This window comes from Sprattus sprattus (genome assembly GCF_963457725.1).
Source record: "Sprattus sprattus genome assembly, chromosome: 2".
Lineage (NCBI taxonomy): Eukaryota > Metazoa > Chordata > Actinopteri > Clupeiformes > Clupeidae > Sprattus > Sprattus sprattus.
The window spans coordinates 43,770,891-43,784,414 of NC_137921.1; the positions used below are offsets into that span (position 1 = coordinate 43,770,891).

The following is a 13,524-nucleotide window of genomic DNA, read 5'->3' on the forward strand; positions in this document are numbered from 1 at the left end:
ATTATCCCCGTGTCCATTTCATGCTCATATATAGAAATGTGACCACCACTTTTTTGAGTTTTGTCATAGTCAAATGGGAATAACAAAATTCCCTAATAAGTTCTTAAAGATGCAGTCCGCGATTCAGTTTCGCAAAAGGTTTTTGACATTTGTACTCAATTATACCCCGCCCTTCTGTGCTCCTGAAGCACTCTGTTGATTGGCTGGGATTGTTAATGGCTCAGAGCGAGCCACTTTGTTTATTTCCCATTTACAGAGCCAGGTCTGTGTATGAACACCAGAGTTTTTTAAGTCCATTCACTGAACAGACAACTAGAGGACTGTGAGAAGCAGTTAGCTTAATTTGACAAGAAGGAAATGGGATTACAATCATGGACTGCACCTTTAATTGAACTTAAACAAATGCTAGAGGTTTTTATAATTGTGTTTTCATGAAAAACATTCTCATATATCTAAAAATACAAAAGGGATAGAGCTCAGCTACAGTAACTAAACTAAATCAATACAAAGATGCCCTGTCCAATAGTAGTATATGTTCATTGATAGTTGCAAGGCATAACAGCTAATAATAGAGTAAGAAATAAAAGCTCCTGTTCAACTACAGCTCTTTGAGAATGGTTTCAGGGCTTTGGTCAGGCTCAGCTCTGACGTGTCTTGAGTGCTTATCTTTGACTTTCCCCCTCAGTTTATCCTTTGAACGCTTCATCAAATGGACATGTGGCCTTATAGCATAAAAAAGTCATCAATTCTACTCAGAAATGACTGAGAACACAAAGAAAACTAGATATGTCTAGAGTGAATGTGTTCAAAATCAGACCTTGATCCAGTGCATGTGTCTGAATCCTTGACTACTCTTTCTCAATCACAGTTAAAAATGATTATATGCAGTAATCCCTTGACATTGACAGACATCTGCTGACATTGATACTTGACAGTTATTAATTCAAACATCTTTTTATATTTCTAAAATATTTAGCCCAAATGGTATGTTAGTCTTGACATCTCTGTAAGTCTACAGATGTGGTCAGAGTGAAGGGATTGCTGCAGTAGCTGAGATCCTATGGCAGGTGTCCTGACTAAAGGTTTTCCTTCTCCACTGGACCCTGATCTTCCTGACTTCCGCCTCTAATACTGATGTCCCTCTCTTCCAGCCTGTGGTCGTGTTTCTCTCACTGCTGGTCTCAGCTTCCTGTCCTGCCATGTCACCTCTCCAGTAATTAATTCTCTTTTTTCTTTTTGTTTCTTTCATTCTCTCTCCACCTCTCCTTCTCCCTCTTTTTTTTCTGCTCACAGTCCCTGCCACCAAACTGACGGCCCTGACCCGCCCCACTGCTGGGCCCTGCCACTGTAAATACGATCTCATGGTGTTGTTCGAGATCTGTGAGCTGGAGGCCAACGGAGAGTGAGTGTCCAGCCATGACGGCTTCACCCATGGGCCTCATGGGATCATGTCTCTCCGCCTGTCTGACAAAGATAAAAAATGAAAGTCGCCCACGGCTCAAGCGGGTCGATACCTCAATCTTAACGGCTCCTATTGATTTTTATATTAAGCTGATGGCAGGATCATGTGACGCGTCGACAAAATGTAATTTAAGTAGCGGCTCAAATCGAAAGCCTAACGTATGTCCCTGGGCAGGGTCTCCTCATCGATTTCGAGCTGTGAAGGGGGCAGGAGATGAGTGCATAATGCTAGCGATCAAGCCTTGATAACGGGTAAACTCAGTGAACTAATAGCAAAGGAGGCCAGACCTGTAGGAGTGACTGTGGAGAGGTGATGCATGCTCCAGACCTGTAGGGGTCACTGTGGAGAGGTGATGCATGCTGATGTGACGTCTGTTCTGTCTGCCCCAGCTACATCCCAGCGGTGGTGGATCACAGAGGAGGAATGCCCTGCCATGGAACCTTCCTGCTCCACCAGGTACCTGATGCTGATATTTTCAGTAGAATATACGCCAAGTGACTACTTTTTAACAGCCACATCTGAAATCAGATTAAGGTTATCATACATATGGTGTATTTTTAATGTAGTTTTTAGAGTTTGTAGACACAAAAATCACCAAATTACAACTATTATTTGTTTCATGCACGTATTCACTCTTTCTCTTTTCCATTTAAAGGGTATCCAGAGGAGAGTCACAGTGACAATCGTACATGAGACAGGAGGTGATATTGAATGGAAGGAGGTCCGTGAGCTGGTTGTGGGTGAGTGATTCTGTCTGTCAGCACCTAGTACTGTTTGCATTAACATAACTAGATACCCTCCATCCAGCTTCACTCTCCATCTCAGAGAGGGTGAAATACAGGTGAATTGTATTCAGTCCAGTCAAATTCCAGAACTTGTCCATTCATTCAGATTTCAATACCCTTTAATTGATGGACAAGAAACATGATAAATACAATAGCAATTCTGTTGATTACACCTCAGTTTAATTAGCTCTGAGTCGATATTTTAAGGTGGCCTCTTCCCTCTGTTCTTAGGGCGCATCCGCAACACACCAGAGGCGGACGAGGCCATCATTGACCCCAACATACTGTCACTCAATATCCTGTCTGAAGGATATATCCGACCCACGCAAGATGACAGGTAAGGCTCACACAAAGTGGACAGAACACATATTGAAGACATTTTCACAGTTCGATTTGTTTTCTTACAATGTGAGATTAATATCTATGTATTGGTTTTTAATTCATGAGGTTTACTTTTCAAAAAGGAAGTCAGACAGAGAAACAGACAATTGATACTCCAAAGTCTTATTTCCATGGAAACAGCAGTATGTTTTGTTTAAATGCTAATAAGGATCATTCAATGGCAGTTAATAGAAGTGTATGAGCTTTGCTCATACCAATGATTTTTTCCCCCTTGTATTGAGGGTTGAGAACCTTTTCAAGGTCAACTCACATACAGAGGTATTGCAATGAGAAGAAGCTGAAGAACACTTTCCTAAATGCTAGCAGTGGACCATTTGTTTGATTTGCACGAATTTGACCCTCTCCCCCTTTCGACGCACTCACGGCAAAATCTATTTAGCACGCAATGCTTCTCACATCTCACTTCAGCTCTTGGCTAATATTGTCAGAACTCTACCCACCCTCGAGCAGGACTAGTCTGGTGGTTCAGTATATTGGCCAAGAGTGCCACTATTCATGGGAAGGGCCTCTCCATAACTGATCGCCCCGTCACTTTGTCCAAGGCTTTTGCCGTGTAAGGGCCTGGCATTTGATCAGAGCATCAGGGGTTCTGGTCCCCACTGACAAACAGCACGCCATGCCACACCATGCCCTTCTGTTCGAAAGAGCAGGCATCCCTGCCAGGGTCTTGGTGTGGTGACAGGGAGGGATAGCGCCAGTAGCCCATAAAAGGCTGATTTCACTGGCATGCTGCAGAAGGTGGGGCTGGTGCTTCCAACTTTCCTAACAAATTAAATTTTCACTTCTTTTGAACTTCATGTACGCACCTAACATGAACACCTGCCATAACCTCCTTATATGTAGTTCGGTCCAGGACTGACAGCTAGTGGCTTGCAAGCTCTCTGTTGTCGACTGCAGAACTGGCACAAAGCATTTCCACACAACTGCCGTGACCTGCAGGTGGCTTGTGCTGCTGGCATGGACTTGGCACAGGCCTTCCCCTGTCCACAGTTTGAACTGTCACCTCCACTGGGTAGTGTGTGTTACCCCGATAGCTCTCTGTGTCCCCTCAAAAAGGTTTCAAGAGCTTATAAGGTGGTGCTTTAGCAATTACCTAATTCTCTAATCATCATTATGTGTGTTCCCATCTTGATGGAAGATGAGGTTGGGGTTACACACAGACACACACACACACACACACACACACACACACACACACACACACACACACACACAACACTCTGGGTTTATTAAAGAGGGATTGGAGTGCTCCTGCATTGAATGACTGCTAAGAGGCTGCTGCATGGCACCCATAGTCGCTTGGCTATGGGTAAGGAAACGCTTCAGATGCTCTGGCAATGGCCAGCTTGACTGATAGACAGACTCAACTCATGCAAATCTTTATTTTTATTATTTATTTTTTTATTATCAGTTCTCAACAAACTCCCTCCATGCAACAGCAGCTTAGCAAACACTACGTGGTTCTATCAGTCAAGATGTAGGAGGTCACATGCACAAGATGGTCGCCACTTTAAAGCTTAAATGGACAGTAAGAGAACAATGATATTGAGCACCTCTGCCAAAACGTATTGAAAATGTATTGTAACTTTAACTTTTTTATGTTACTAATTTTCGAGATTAATTTCAGCTTTGTTTTGCTTCCTTCAATACGTTTGGACATTGTCACCTTTTATGCTGGCTTTGCGACCCTCTCCTTTGGTGCCTGTCTGCGCTGTGTTTGTGTTGTCCGTCATTCCACTCCCCCATCACTGTCATTTCCTCCAAACGGACACACACACAAAGACACACACACACATACACCTGCTTACCATCAGCATGTTCATCACCATCAATCTGCCTCAAATACACTAATCCAGCAGTCACTCTAGCTCATCACGGTGATATCTAGCCAGGAAGCCACCTGTCAAGGACGTCAGAGTCAAAGACTCATTACATTGCACCTGAATGACTGCATGCCTTGGCATTACATTCAAGACAAACAAACCGCCCAAAATCAGGTCAAACACAGGGCCGCGCCCTTGTTTGATTGGGCATCTGACACCCGGATGAAACCAATACCACTAACAACAGTGCTGTGGCTGATATAAGGCTATCAATGTAAGCCATGAGCTCAGCTGTGATCTCACCCCTCTCATCCCCTCGCTGACCCAGGAACAGCTTTTCCGATAAAAGCGCATGAGTCACCCCCACCGCCCCCCTCCACTCTACTCCCCATCCCCACCTCACCTCCCGTCCCTGCTGAATGATGAAGGACCCTCCAAAACGCCCGTAACATTTTTATGTAGATCAGTGCGGAACATTGATTTACAGTCAAGTTTCCCCCATCATGAAGTCATGAATCTCTGGTAAGGGGTCTTCCTCTATCATCCGAGTGACTAATGTTAAATGGAGCAGAAATAATAGTAATGTGGAATGGAAATGGAAAACAGTTTGCTTTAAACGTAATGGCCAGAATGCAGGTCCTCAAAGCCAAGTATTTTCTTGTAGGATTGCTGAGGAGACTCCCAGTTACTGGCCCCAGTCAAACATGCATCCTCATACATGGTGCATAACAACCGCATGAAATGATACAGCCCTGCCTTGTGTACCAACAATAGCCAAACACATTCACCCCACAGTGATACCATGTCATTCCTCCTTTTGGGAGTGCATACAAAAACTAACCAACACTCTACCACATGATCACTCACCTTCTCTCCTAACTAGAAAGTGCCTCGGCCTTTGTAGTACAGCACCACTTGTGCCGTAGCATGACACGTTCCCATAATATCACATCACCTCAACTTGGCAACAACTTTGTAGGACTTCAGTCAGTATGGATTGTTTATTATCAGTATTATCAATAGACCACCTTTATCGACAATGACAGCCAACATGCTGGAAAGATCCTGGAGAATAATCCAATCTCTTAAACACATCCACCAATCAAACCCGTGTTATTTGCCCTGTGACCTCCTCTCTGATGGTGTAACCACTCTTGCTTACCGCCCCACTTCCCCCCATGCACCATGTGTTCAACCTGGGTCCTCTCACCACCACAAAGGAACAACGAAGAGGATGGGAGCACAGGCCTGTGCAGAGGTGCAACTGGTCTCCCTTGAGCCAAAATGACCTCTGGTGTAAGCAGGCCCATGTGAGCCTCTGCACAGCTCTGCGTTTCTCCACTACTAAGGGACCTGCTGACTTTGACATTTCTCTCTCTCCAGTCCACTAACAGAATGTTTGTTTTGTATTTTCGCAGACAGTTTCTTGATTCGGACATGCCTAGGTATATTATTATGATTTTCTACATCCGCTCTCTCTCACCCTGTTTAGTTAGATACAGTAGCTACACATCTTTGTTCTTTTTCCATTCATGTGTCTTTTGATCTTCGAAACCATTGGAATCACTCTCATTGTCTCCATCCTGTTGTCCTGTTTGGGCTCTCTGTGTGTCTGTCAATCATGTCCTTTGCTCCTGGTCCCTCCTTTTTAGTCTTACTTTTCCTGAGATGTGATGGAGAATTGCTATGGCTCCCTTTGTTATAGTATTTGTGTATGTGTGTGTGAGTGCGGGATGATTGGGTGTCTGTGTGTGTGTGTGTGTGTGTGTGTGTTTGTGTGTTTGTGTGTACCTGTGTGTAACCCGAGCAAGTGCGGGATGATTATGAGTGTGTGTGTGTGTGTGTGTGTGTGTGTGTACCTGTGTTTATCCCGAGCAAATGCGGGATGATTGTGAGTGTGGGTGTGTGTTTGTCTGTGTATCTTTGTGTGTTCTCATGGTGTTTAAGTTGAACATTGGCAAAAGCTGCATGGCTCGCTTTGGCTTTGTCTGGCTTTGTTTTTTTTGGCTGTGTGTCCCCGGAGGTGTTGCGGAGGCCAGCATTATTTTACTTTGAATAATTTCTAAAATAATCTAATCATTAATACCAAACCACAGGATACATAGTTCTCATGTGAATTTACCACAATGCCCTCTAGCTGCAATCTCACCAGATCAGGGCCATGACACACCACGCCCAGAAAACCTGCCCCAGCGCAGAGTTAAGTCACTCACAGAAGGCAGCGGCCTTCCCACAGTCACTGGTATGCTCAAGTGAACTTTATGGCGCATTTATTTCCGCAGCCTCCTCGACCTTTGACTGATGCTTTCATGATTACACATTCCCCATTATACCTGCAAGTGTGTTTCCCTTCCTCCAGCTGCGTTTCCACCGCGCGAGGCCAACATCGGCATCAGTGGCTGGAGCCGGTCGGAGGTGATTGAAAGGCGCCTCACAAAGCAGTGAACTGTGGATTACAGGTTGCAGCTGGAGAGAGAGACGTATAAAGGCCCAACGCTCAGAGAACGCACAGGCCTTGACCTAGCTGTTTTATGTTGATGTCATACATTACAAGTCAAACTGTCTCGTGTCCCTATTTGTGGCCCATAGAGGGCAGTAGTGATTCAACCTGACACAAAGCAAGGCCAGTGGAAGTGCTCCTCAGTCTATCAGAGGCTGCTGTGTGTTTGAACTGTGCGCATCAGTATTTGGATTGGCATATTTATGTGTCTGAACTACACTTGAATGTGCATTCTGTATTTGGAACTGTGCAGGGTTCAGAGGGATTGTTAGTGGTCACCGTCTCTGTTTTGTGCGGACCTTTACGAGGTGTACATAGAGACAACCAAATAAAACAGGGGAAACTAGAAACAAAACAGGAGAACCCCTCTAGGGGGATCTGTCCAAATCTCTCCCACTGGACCCCCTTACACAATCTGAAAGGTCTGTTTCGGACAAATTTTGGACTCGCGGAAAAAAGGTCCACCCTAAACTCCTGAAGAGGCTTCTTCTACACAGTGCTCTCACTGTCACCATGGCTGCAGGTGCGCCAAGGAGGGGAAATAAGAGAGAAAGAAAAGATAGAGCAGCCCCTCCGCCAGAGTTACGAACACAAATGGTGTTCGTAAAGGAACACTTCATTTACATTATCCTCCCTGGCAGGCGAGGCGCAGCCCAGAGAGTTAAAGTGTAATCCGTGGAACGATTACCTCAGCGGTAGCATTTTCCTCCGAATGCACTCCTGTGCTGTGAAGAAAAAAAAAAAACCTTTCTGCTCACATTTATGTTGGGGTGCGAGCGAGCCAAACACTCCAAAAACAAATGTTTCCTCGCATGTTTTGCCAGGAGCATGACTTTCGCTTGGATTCTTGGACTTAGAGAAGTGGAGGAAGAAAAGAAAGGAGGGGAACTAAAGGGAGGGGTGGGGTGGAGGGGAAACAAGTGGCTGAAACTGCGGAGGGAGAGAAGCCTCCTCCAAGTGCCTGAGGGGAAGATGGGAGTCTACCTTGAACTCCCTCAGACCTGTGTTAGTTCCTCTTTTTTTCCTCTCCCACTCTCCTCTCTCTCCTCTCTCTCTCCTCTCTCTCTCTCTCTCTCCTCTGTGACCTGAGCACGAGTGGTGGGATGGGATGAGAGAAAGGGTGAGGCCGTCACTTCCAGCTCCTCATCTCCACTGAAGCGTACCCTCTCCTCCCACAGATACAGCTGCACTCTTCTCCTGCTCTTTTTCTCTCTCTTTCTCTCATTCTTTGACTCTTGTCTCTTCCTCTCCCTTTCTCTCCCCCTCTCTTTCCATCCATCAACCCCCAATCTCACCCTCATTCCCCCCTCCATCTGACCCCTTCCCACCCGACTCGTCCCCCCCCCCCCCCCCCCCCACACACACACACTCCCTCCCCCACCCCCACCCCCCCTGTGATGTGACTAACACCCCCCCCCCCCCCCCCCCCCCCCCCCCCCCCCCTTTCTGCTCCCTGTGGGGGTCTGTCCTAGAACTTCTCTTTCCCAGCAGGTCATCTCAGTCCAGCCCAGCCAGGGGACCCATAACGGGGGCCCTGCAGGAGCCTCTCCATCCCCGGCTCCTCTTCCTCCCGGGGCTGCTTTATGGCCCACAGAAACATTCGTCTCCACTTGCATATCTCACTGAAGTGCGTTCGGAGATTTAAGGCTTTCTCTGCCGGGCGCCGAGCCAGAGGCATAACTGCTTTCAATGGCTGATTATGTGCCTGGGTTAAAAGGCTTGCATGCATCGGTGTGAGTGTGAGTGTGTGTGTGTGTGTGTGTTAAAGGCGAGGGATGAAAGTATGTTGGGGCTAGTGGGTTAGGCTGGAGGAGGGTGAGGGGTTGTTTGGACGTCAGCCCATGTTGCGATGGTTCACAGCACCTCACGGCCTCTGGTGGAGGGGGAGGGGGAGTGTAGATCATAATGGCAGTTCCCCTCTGCCCTGTGCTGAGTGTGTGCAGCCTGAACAACACTTGTTTCCAAAGGATGTGTCAATTCTGTAATCAAATCTCACTGCTGGTGTGTTGCATATTCAGGCCAACGTTGTCAACTAAGGTGACTTTATGGCTTGTTTTGACAAAGACATCAATTGTGGTTCAGAGCACACACATTGCAAAATCAATCACAGGTGCCAGATTGATACAGCACACAAAAGTAGAACAGAGTTGGGTCTGGTCTTGCCACACAAATAGATGGGGGATGAATGAAGAGACATGTGTAGCCCACATCAGAACCTTGTGATTGGGGGAAGAGATAAACACTGTTGCAAGGCAATAGTTTTGTCATTTTGAAATCGCTAAACATACACGAATGGAGAGAGTCAAGAGTGACTGTTTTTGATCAGTGAATGCAGCTGTGTCGATCTTTAAGGCCAGTGCCACAAGCGTCTTCCTCTCTGTGAAGCTCAACTTTGACCCTGTCACTGGTCTTCTTTCCCTCTTCTTAAAGCATTTCCTTGGGAATTGATCATAGGTATATCTCCCCTCCCCGTCCTCATTCCCTTTCCTTCTTCCTCGTTCTCCCCTGTCTGTCAGTCAAATCTCTCCATCACATTTTGTTGTTCACCGTACTTGCTTTTCTTTTCTGTCTTTGTTCCTCATGCTGATGTGTGGTGGTTGCTATGACAGTGGCCAACTGCCATGTTCTGTTGCATGCCTGAGCGCTATGCCTGCCTGCGTTTGTCTCTCTTTCTCCCTCTGTAGCTGACAGTCTCTAGTCCCTCAATTCTGTGACTGTTTTTTGGACTGTGTTTCATACTCTAAAGTGATGTTGTCCCATTCAAGTTCGAAACAATGCTCTTTGTGATCTGTTGATTTGCCATGATGTCTTCTGTATGCCATCTTTTAATTGGGAAATAAAAGTTAATTAAGATAACTTAGTAAGTTAGTTTAGTCCGTCTATATATGTTAAGCCTAGTGTCACTCAATGACATCACCAAAACTATTTTGGAACCATAGACAAAAAGCCATAAAAAAACTAAATTTACTCATGATTCAGGTGATTTTCAATCTGGAATATTCAAGTTGAATGGATGTGATACATTGTGCTTACCACAACTGTATACCTCAAATATTAAGAATGTTTTCATTTATAAACCAATTTACAGTTCATAAAATCAGTCGCCGTAATGTCATGATATATTCAGTGCACCTCATCCCAAAATGTACCTGAAGACAATAGCCAGGAGGGGGAGTCGGGTGGTGTTGGGGGTTAAGGGACTATTCACCTTGGCAGCCACTCCATAGCGAACCCAATATGATGTGACCTCACGTTAACCTTTAACCTTTAAACCAGGACCTTCTACCGCTTCGAGGCGGCCTGGGACAGCTCCATGCACAACTCTCTGCTGCTTAACCGCGTCACCCCTTATGGGGAGAAGATCTACATGACCCTCTCGGCCTACGTGGAGGTGAGTCAAAGCCAGTGAAGAACATCAGGGATGTCCCTTTTGACTGGAGGTCTGAAGTGTTGCTTTACAAAGTTGAATGAAGTGGGACAAAGCAGAACAATGTTAGCATGTTTTAATGATTTACACAGGTATTTGACTTACATACACATCCATATGTATCCACGCCTCTATCTACACAGAGGTGGGTTCAAATGCACTGATCCCCTGGTCCTCTCTTCTGATTGGCCTTCTGGAGAGGAATGATGAGGCCTGCACCAGAAGTAGAAATGCTGTGGCAGAGAAAGGCTGTGGTTTGAGCTCTACTGATGCAATTCATGATCACTGAAAATGGCTAATTTGCTCATTTATATGTTTCAGAAAAAAACAAGACATTTTCACTATATCTACATTTAAGTTATTTGCCTTGTGCCTCAGTGAGCTTTTTCAGTGGATGTTTTTGCAGTGGGTATCCTAGCTCTGGATGTTTTGTGAGGGTGTGTTCTGAAGTCTCAGACTGTCCACTGAAGTTATTTTAAAACAATTGAACAAGTTGTTGCTTTCTGGATGATCTGCATCGGAAGAAGGTGTAGCCATCATCACTGGCATAATATCAGAGCTGCCAAATCTGGCAACAGACTAGTTTAGAGAGACTGGCTCCATCCTGTCTCTGAAAGACAGCCACAAAAAGCATTTCTGTTTTCTGGTCCTGGCTGTCCTCATCCTCTTCATCTTCCTCCTCCTCATCTTCCTCCTCCTCTCTGTCTCTTCTCATCAGATGGAGAACTGCACTCAGCCAACGGTCATAACCAAAGACTTCTGCATGGTGTTCTACTCACGAGATGCCAAGCTTCCTGCCTCTCGCTCCATCCGAAACCTCTTCAGCAGTGGGAGCTTGAGGGTCTCCGAGGGGTGAGTGGGTCCATCTTGCTCTTCCCTCCCAAACACACACTTACACACATGTGCACACACACACACACGCACACACACACACACACACACACACACACACACACACACACACACACACACACACACACACACACACACACACACACACACACACACACACACACACACACACACACACAAACACACACAAACACACACTTACACTCTCCACCTCCTTAAAATCTCTCATCACAATGTTTGATCTAGTCCTGATATAGAACAAAGTGCTCTCAAAGCAGGAGGTACCTGGCAGTACTCTCTGAAGGTGCATGAAAAATTAGATAGAGCTGTGTGAGAGTTAGCTTTTAGAGAGTGTTAGCTTTTAGAGAGAGGGTTCTGTTTATAGCACTTATAGTTTTTCATGTTGAAATTTCTCACTTGGTGGACCACGCATTATCTGCTGACAGTTTTGTGTGTGTGTGGGTGTGTTTGTGTTACTTGTGTTTGACTCTTTGTGTCTTGTCATAGTAACCGGGTCACTGGTGTGTACGAGGTCAGCTTATGTCACTTGGCCGATGCTGGGAGCCCAGGTAAGCCCTAGTCTGGGTCACCACTCTCCCTTTTACACTTTCTCATACTCAACTTTACCAGTCTTTCCTGTGAGGCCTATCCAACTGTGATCCTGCTCTGGCTCCACAGAACAACTCAACCCTTTTATCACCTCTGGTGTACTCACGTTTCCTGGTGTACTCACCTCTCCTATTCCTACATCTTTCTCAAATAAAACCTGTAACAGCCACCTCTTTCCTCGTCTATTTCATCTCCAACCTCTTAAGACTCCTCTCCAAACGTTCTGAGCTTGTTGACCTTGGAGTTACCCGTGCCTTTGTTCTACATGCCTCACCTTTGACCCTCTCACATCCTCTCTGTCTCACCTGTGCTCCTCATCTGTGTTGAGGGGAAGGCCCCACCTGACCTGACCTCCTCTCCTCTCCTGCCTCACCCCTCAGGCATGCAACGCAGGCGCAGACGGGTGCTGGACACCTCGGTGGCGTACGTTCGTGGGGAGGAGAACCTGGCAGGCTGGAGGCCCCGCAGTGACAGCCTCATCCTGGACCACCAGTGGGAGCTGGAGAAACTCAGCCTCCTGCAGGAGGTCAGAGACAAACCAGGCTTCAACAGCCCCTGTCAACTAACATGATGCTACTTCAGTACTCCCTTTACTCAGAAAACTCCATATCACTCCATATGCCTCTTCAACAGTTTCTTACATAGTTACATAATCTTATTTGACTGTTTGATGTAATATAGAACTGAAACCACGTAAGTAACATCATTGCACAGACAGTGTGCCTTAAATCTGAGGATAATCTTTTTCCACAGGCATGATACTAAATATAGTCATTCCTACAGGAACTTTCTTAGTCATACTAGATTGTTAGATGGGTGTATCTCTGTATGTAGCTAAATAATTTTCTCTTTGTCTTAGACCCTAAAGTCTGACGGCCCTTTGTTGTGTTCTGCTTTAGGTGGAGAAGACCCGGCACTACCTCCTCCTGAGGGAGAAGCTGGAGTCCACCCTGCTGCTGGGTCAGGAGTCGCTGCTGTCCTGCGGGAGCGAGGAGCTGTGTGACTCGCCCTTCTCCTCCTCTGATGCCGGCCAGGGCCCCAGCCTCGGCCCTGACATTCCCAACGAGAGGCAGAGAGAGCTGGCCGCCAAGGTGAGGCTGACACACTGTACTCATTCAAAGGGGTTCTTCAGGAAGAACATGTCAATATCATTCTGCATCGAAAAATGTTTCATAACTTGTTTCATAGCTAGTAGAATGATTGCTAAAGAGGCCTTTCTCAGTCGTTTTTGAGAATAAAGGTTTTAGAATAACTTCCACGAAGAGTTGTTATAACAGTTATGATAACTCTATGATCATACTATGATAAGAACTATTCCATTAAAAACTCCAGTGTGCGTAAATGACGAGGGAGATAAGATATGATCAACATAACCAACATCACAGTGTTGACAGTCCGTGTACCCTTAAGGCAGGTGGTGACATTGTGTTCACTCTGCCCCGGTTGAAGACCATCATCTGAAAGGGTCAGACTCTGGTGGGACGACACACTGACTTTGTTGTGCTTGAAGTGTCTGTGTTGTGTAGTTGTTTTGACTGTACACCTGATGTTTTCTTGTGTGTGCTTTGCGTCCTCAGTGTCTCCGGCTGCTCACCCACTCCTTCAATAGAGACTACAGCCACGTGTGTGTGAGCGCCAGCGAAAGCAAGGTGAGGACACGATAC

The 13,524-nt window shown here is 46.1% G+C and overlaps 1 protein-coding gene across 1 annotated transcript in view; it reads left to right on the top strand.

Annotated features, from left to right (window-relative positions):
* The window catches only part of kif1aa (kinesin family member 1Aa), a gene marked incomplete at both ends in the record, with an annotated part of 53,110 nt that overhangs the window by 37,646 nt on the left and 1,940 nt on the right, over nucleotides 1-13,524 (top strand). Inside the window, 10 exons of the mRNA XM_080831881.1 lie at nucleotides 1,294-1,402; nucleotides 1,852-1,918; nucleotides 2,118-2,202; nucleotides 2,479-2,584; nucleotides 10,249-10,363; nucleotides 11,118-11,251; nucleotides 11,759-11,820; nucleotides 12,241-12,386; nucleotides 12,760-12,951; nucleotides 13,438-13,509. Of these exons, the coding sequence (XP_080688007.1) occupies nucleotides 1,294-1,402; nucleotides 1,852-1,918; nucleotides 2,118-2,202; nucleotides 2,479-2,584; nucleotides 10,249-10,363; nucleotides 11,118-11,251; nucleotides 11,759-11,820; nucleotides 12,241-12,386; nucleotides 12,760-12,951; nucleotides 13,438-13,509 (1,088 nt within the window). The remainder of the gene's footprint in view (nucleotides 1-1,293; nucleotides 1,403-1,851; nucleotides 1,919-2,117; nucleotides 2,203-2,478; nucleotides 2,585-10,248; nucleotides 10,364-11,117; nucleotides 11,252-11,758; nucleotides 11,821-12,240; nucleotides 12,387-12,759; nucleotides 12,952-13,437; nucleotides 13,510-13,524) is intronic.